The 7,055-nt window shown below is 32.8% G+C and overlaps 1 protein-coding gene across 1 annotated transcript in view; it reads right to left on the bottom strand.

The window, feature by feature from the left end:
- Positions 1-3,897: 3,897 nt before the first annotated feature.
- The window catches only part of N4BP2 (NEDD4 binding protein 2), a 177,160-nt gene continuing 174,002 nt past the window's right edge, over positions 3,898-7,055 (bottom strand). The window contains exons 15-16 of the mRNA XM_006873224.1: positions 5,913-6,036; positions 3,898-3,943 (exon numbers count right to left, since the gene is read on the bottom strand). Of these exons, the coding sequence (XP_006873286.1) occupies positions 3,898-3,943; positions 5,913-6,036 (170 nt within the window). The remainder of the gene's footprint in view (positions 3,944-5,912; positions 6,037-7,055) is intronic.

Raw genomic sequence — 7,055 nt, 5'->3', positions numbered from 1 at the left:
AGCCTATGTATCCTCATTCAATAAATTGGGATAGCAGTATGTATGTGATAAAAACTCTCATGAGATTTAAAGAATAACTTCTATAAAAGTATTTTGTGAGCTACGAAATCACTGCACACATAACAGAAGGGACATAATTCTAGGAAAACCTGTGAAAAGAAGCCCTGTCTGTCTCACCCACATTGTATTGCCAGTAACAAGTGCTCAGTAATTATTTGTTGACTAAATATTTTTGTGTTTGTTAAATGAACAAATTATTCTTCTCTGAAAGTACAGATCTTTAATGTTAATTAAAATACTACTTGAGCTCTTAACAAGTACAATTCTTAATTTTTTATGTCACTCAAAAAAGAAAAATGTTGTGAAGAGAGAAACCATAGCTAGTCACTTCATCTAGGTCAAAAATTAGATCCCTCTTTGCTATAGTAAAACAATTTCAACTAAAACCAATGTACTCTGTGAACTTTCACCCAAATCTTACACACATACACACATATACACATAAATCTAACTAGAAGATAAGTTGTATATTCAGAATTAAAATTTTTAAGGCCCTTTCCCCATGAACAAAGTAAATACACAAAATATATTTAGTATTTAAACCACTAACCCTACCACATCAAATGAAAGATTCTTCACAGTGGATTCTGGCTAAAGTATTTTATTAAACTAATTATGTAATTTGAAAATGGTTCATAAGAAAATTTAAAAGTTATAAAATTTTTTCAATAAAAAAGTACACAGTTAACAGCAAAATTAATTTTCTTTATAGTACAAATACAAACATTTTGTTTCTGCTATATTAACTGAAAATCTTATAATATGTTCTCTAACTGATAGCTGCAATGTTATATTTTATTATAAAATTTCATGGTTAATCCAACCACTATGTTAATAACAGGCTCATTATTTGGACCATAAATATCAAATATTCACTATTAAGGAAAATAATAATAAAATTCGTCAGTAGAAAATGTGAAATTATACAAGGCTCTTCAGGACATAGATGTCTTGTTTCTCTATTAAATTCTGTAAAGAGGTGTTAATAATACTGTAAACTTGAAGTACAATTGAAAAATAAGCACCATTGGCATACAGTCCACATAAACTTACACCACCTTTTAAATGACATTTTTTTGGACACACAAACATTTATATCTATTTTCTTTATATGTAAATAAAAATAAACAATATTTAATCACTACACAGGAAAAACACCAAATTTCAACTCATTGCACAATAGGAGGGAAAAAAAAAACACCTTAAAACAGCACTTGGAAGAAAGAGCACATGTTATTTTTGTCTCTTTTTTTTTGATACATTTTGCCATTTTCTTAAATTGAAAACTGTGTTAAAACATTGTCAGAGCAATTTCCTGAGTTTAAAATTTTTCTAATTTTCAAATCAGAAATAATCAATCCTGCTATTACACATGTCCCTTTTCTAAGCATACAAAAAGAGTTTAATTCAAAAAGTAAACGACCAAATAAAAAGATAGGAAAACATCCCAAAAGAATTGTTTGGCTTTTTTCTCCCTTTTTCCAGACTGTGTCATAATATTCAGGATACTTTAAAGTGAGCCACAACCTCTACTATAAAGTATGTCTTCTATTTAAGGGCCACAGAATTGTAAATACTAAGGGAATACTAATAAAGAAACATCAAACTTGAAGAGTAACATAGAAGCATGTGAAGAGCCAATAATGTTATGAAAACATGCTTCCATTTCTCATGTTTGGGTAAGAAGATGGAAAGATTGAAAATACTATTAAAAGTACTAACCCACCCCCACCCACCCCATGGTTCCACATTAGTTTTTTGGGGTTTTTTCCTTGTAAATACCAATCAGAGACTATTGAAAACACATCAGTATTATGAGAATCTTCCATACTATAAAAGTGATATATTTTTTACCTCTGGCATTCAGGGTTTAGAAATAAGTGAAGAAAAAAGGGAAGATTATAAAATTCTCTTTCATGTATCATTTCAATCAGTAAGGTAAGAGTCCATTTAGGTTTAAACACCTTCACAAAAATCCATTATGATGTTCAAAGTTTGCCAACATATTTATTAGTAATGATTAAGAACAATGCTGGTAGACCTACCAAAATAAGGCATAAAATTAAAGTTGACACATGGCTTCTTTCACTTGGTTTCTACTATTAGAATACCTCACGTCAATTCTCTTTTTTTACTTTCCTTTAATTCACCAGCACTATAATAAAATTGAAGAAAGTCTAACTAAAGTACTCAAAAATAATCTAAAAACATTGGGTTATAAAATATAAAAACAAAGAAAATGTGTATATAAACAATCCAGTAATCAGGTTTTAATATTATTACTCATGTCTTAAGTCATGTCAATTTGTACATAAAAATGTTTGTTTTCTTTAACTATCAGTTGCAGTTTTATATTAAGTCATTGAAAAGAACTGTTTTGTTTTCAATATACACAACTCTTTCAGACAGTACAAAAATGTATACTAAATTGCTGGCATTTTTTCAGGTTTTTTTAAATAAATTATTATAAACAGAAAAACAATAGTTTTATACCAATCACTAATCATTTCCAAATAATAAATATATATTCTGATTGTTGTGAAAATTAAGTTCATTTATAAGGCTCTTATTTTAAAAGCATGCATTCACAAAATATAAAAACTTTTTTTTTAATTTTATTTTCATTAAAATGTTTGCTCAGTAGGGAAACCATTTTGTGTTTTATGATTCTTTCTGCAACAGCTCAGTTCTATAATAATTGATTCAAATGATTTTTTAAGCTAAAAAAAAAAGGTAACACAATTGTTTGCTAAAATTATTTATGTTGAAAATATTCTCCATCTCTGTGGTTAAATGTATTTAAGCCACTGTCTCATATTGGAAAATTATACTTTAACACATTAAACTTAGATAAAGGAAATTATAACTTATACTACTTAGAATTATTAGCTCACCAAATAAAAGAAGTCAATGAGCATTCCCTTTCAGAAAGTTGGCTCTTTATAAAAATAAAAGTAAAAAAACCTTCAAAAATACGATTCCTTTTAAGATTATATAGAAAATGTTTTCAATATTTGTTTCAAGTTAATAGGATTTTTACTTACTGCAGTTTAGAAATTACATGCCTCAAATGTAAAATAAAGCTATTTAATACTGTCTTATATACCACGTACACAGTTCTAGAAGCAATTCTAGAAAGCAGCAGCATGTGATTGATCTCTAGCCTTTGTCCATCTCTGAATATGTTTCTGCCTATGGGTGGTTTAACCCTGTAATATAACTTCAGACTCAACTTTCCTCTAAAAAATGTATCACACTTAGAGGAAAGGGACAAAAGGTAAGAGATAAAGATCACAGAAAGGAGAAAAAAGTGCAACAGCATATCTTCCTTACTGCAAGATATGGTAAAATGTAGTGGTTTTATGTTGTTTGTTATTTTGAAATAAAAAAGTATTCAAGTGTTTTTGTTAGATCTCATTTCTTAAATATTACCCCCTTAAAATTTTTCTTTTTTTTTTTTTAGTTACAAGACTTTGGAGGGCATGAACCCCATCTCAAAGCACAATGGATGCCTTTCACTGAAGCCTTTCGGGCTTCATTAACATCAAACCAGTGAAGCAAAGGGTAACATTTTCTCTCTGAACTATTAGAGGATATCAAACTCTTAAAACTGGGGCTGAAAAATTTCACAGACATTTTAACATCAGTAAAAATCCTCTTATAGGCAAAATATTTAGCGTGTGATTCGGTAAAAAACTAAACTCTGAAAAACTTTGGTTTTGCAACAGGACATTTTCTAATAAAGCATTCGGTTACAGTAGAATTGACTAAATTACCACAAATAAAACTAATTTTTACCTATAAATTATCACATTCCTTTTCCAAGGATGCTTATTTTTACTTTAGTATGACTTTCAAGCACCCTGGTTTAATTTCAGAGAACCTGCAAAATATGAGAAAAAAGTTATCTTAACGATAAAACGTTCCATTCTCTAAGCGATATATCCCTATAATCAATTCCAGCTTCCTATACTTACTATAATAGCCATCATCAAAATCATCATTAAAAACTAATCATATCCAGGAATTACCAAAAGACTTATCTGCTGTATCAGAGCATACAGCTCTGTTTATGTTTCTTTTTAATCTAATGCCCAAACAAATATAATCCTAACGTTGGGGGTGACTTCTAACTGAAATTAGGCGTGTTGTTGTTGTTGTAAAGCACTGTCAGTTTTAACTCATAGTGACCGCAGTGGGTTTGGAACTGCTGACCTTGTGGTTCACAGTCCAGTATTGATCCCACAGCACTACACCAGGAGTAGCGACTGGAATTTTCAGAGTCCTGGTGTGGCGCTGTAGGATCATCATTGGACTGCTAACTGCAAGGTTGGAGATTCAAACTCACCAACAGCCTCTCCTCAGTAACCCTACAAAGGGTTGCTATGAGTCAGAATTGACTTGACAGCACTAAATAATTGACTTGACATCACAAAACCAAAATTTTAAAGATTTTCCAAAATCTCTCAAGTCTGAAAAGCCTGAATTTGACCTTCGCAAAGAATATGAACCCTGGTGTAGCACCATAGGATAAGCACTGGACTGGTAACCATAAAGTAGCCAGTTCAAACCCACCAGTCACTCTTGGAAACCCTGTACAAGGTCACTATATGAGTCTGAACCAACTTGACTGAACCCAACAACAACAGAGAAGAAGTCTGCATTACAGCAGTTCTGGGTATTAGGTCAGTACCAAGCAGAAATCTCTGATACAGCAGGTAAGTCTGATTCATTTGGCCATGCAACGCCACCATATCTCTCAATGTGAAACTTATACTGTCAAATAGTACTTTATGACACAGCATATGCCACACTGATTGAAATTAGGGGTGGGGAAGACAATGATATTCTTACTTAGATTCTATTCATCAACAGCTCTTTACTCTTGGACTTTTCTACCACTTAATGCCATGTCTGTCAACTAGATCACTAGTGCACTTAACTTGTGGAAATGTATAAAACCCAAATATAACCATATCTCAGCATTAACCTCTTCATTCAACCCAAAATCCACAAATACATTGTTTCTTTCAAAACAACAGCAATTTTTAAACTACAATAGGGTTTAGTCTCATTAATCACCAGAGCCTCTAATGGATAATACATTATCCAAAAATATATATATATATATAAATATGTTGTTGTTAAGTGCCATCGAGTCAGTTCTGACCCATAGCGACCCTGTATAGGGTTTCCAAGGAGCAGCTGGTGAGCTTGAACTGCCAACCTTTCAGTTCAAATGGCTTTGCAGTCTGGCACATTAACCCACAGCGCCATACACACATATATATATACATGTATCTTTTGAATTTTTAATTTATGCTACAAATAGGATTACTTCAATACCAAACATGTTTGTTTTTCTTTTATTTCTGGTCTACTAGACAAGAGCCCATCCTTGTGTGGTGTTGTAGGATAAGCACTGAGCTGCAAGGTCCATTTGAACTGCAAGGCTGGTGACTCAAACTCACTAGCTGCTCCTTGGAGGGCCCTATACAGGGTCGCTATGAGTCAGAAGCAACTTGAATGTACTTAACAACCAAAATAACAGACAATAGTCCTGGTGTAGCACTGTAGGATACACAGTGAACTGCTAACCACAAGGCTGGCAGTTCAAATCCACCAGCCACTCCTCGGAAACCCTATAAAGGGTTTTTATGAGTTGGTACAACAATAACAGACAACAGAAATCTAGTAGGGAAGTTATATCATAATTTAAGCATAAATTAGGGGCAGGAGTCAGATGGTTACATGTAGTTAGCTATTTCAACTAACTGTTGAAGGCAAACCATTAGTGTTTACCCAGCTATATATGGGCCATACCACTATCAGTAACAGAAATCTATACTCACCTGAAGTTATGACTTGTGAGGTATTTAATGACAGCTGGTTTGATGCGAGCAAGGCCTCCCTGGCTGTGGTTTCCCCGCCCGGTAATCACAGAGAGATAAGGCTTACCACCATTCTGCCTAAATTCTGTTACAGAAGGAATTGCAATACAGTTATCTTATGCTTTCAACAGAAAACTTTAGCTCAAACACATATAAAATTGCTTTCTTGATGATATGAGATTTATTGCCATTAAAAGCCTAAAAATTAATGTTGCAAAATGTAAGTTTTATCTACACTGCAAATATGAAACATTCATAGCAAGCCATCCATCTAAAGAGTTACGCAGACGTCTTCCCCTGCGGGGAGGGTGATTTCAGTGCCCCACCAGAAGGTCTGAGATGATAATGACAAAGATAATACTGATGATACCCATCAATTATGGTATGCATGGAGTCAGGCACTTGTACTTGTTAACTAAGAATCTTCACAACATCCTAGACATACTGTGAAGGCATCAAGTTTTGGTCTGAATTACAGCTCTGTCACTAAATAAATGACCTGTGTCTTTGTTTCTCTGGGTGTTTCTTCATCAGTGAAATGAGATAACAATGGCAACTGTTTTACAGACATTGCCCTTGGAAACAGCTATTAGCAAATGACTGCAGTCCTACTATTAAGGGTAATCAATTTCTGTTCACTTAAATTCTTTCAGAAAAGATGATTTTTAAAATACCAAATGAGTCTGGAGTCCTTTGAAATATTGAAAGGCTACAATTATTGCTTTTGGAGTGAATTTGAGAAAATCAAGTATAAGAACTCTGAAAATCAATGAACAACTACCAGAGATTAACAAAAACTGTTAATAATAAGAATTAACTTACTGAATTTAATAGTCGATTCTTGTTCACAAATAACCTGAGTTTTATCTTTAGCATAAAACACATGTACACAGAATGTAAACATTACATATTTTCTTCATGAAGCTGCTGTAAGACTCCAGTTGAAACACAGACAAATGGTTTTATAAATCTTATGTGTCCAAAGCAGTATTTAGCCTTTCCCTTTAAAAGGGCACCCTGCTGTTCTTGCATTTCTCTTACCCTTGTTTAAGATCTTAATTTCTACTTTGATCCACGTCTATTACTTTGTTTCAGACCGTGTAG

Source organism: Chrysochloris asiatica, unplaced genomic scaffold (assembly GCF_000296735.1).
Source record: "Chrysochloris asiatica unplaced genomic scaffold, ChrAsi1.0 scaffold00230, whole genome shotgun sequence".
Lineage (NCBI taxonomy): Eukaryota > Metazoa > Chordata > Mammalia > Afrosoricida > Chrysochloridae > Chrysochloris > Chrysochloris asiatica.
Note: the sequence above shows the minus strand (reverse complement) of the source record. Positions and strands in the feature narration are given on the sequence as shown.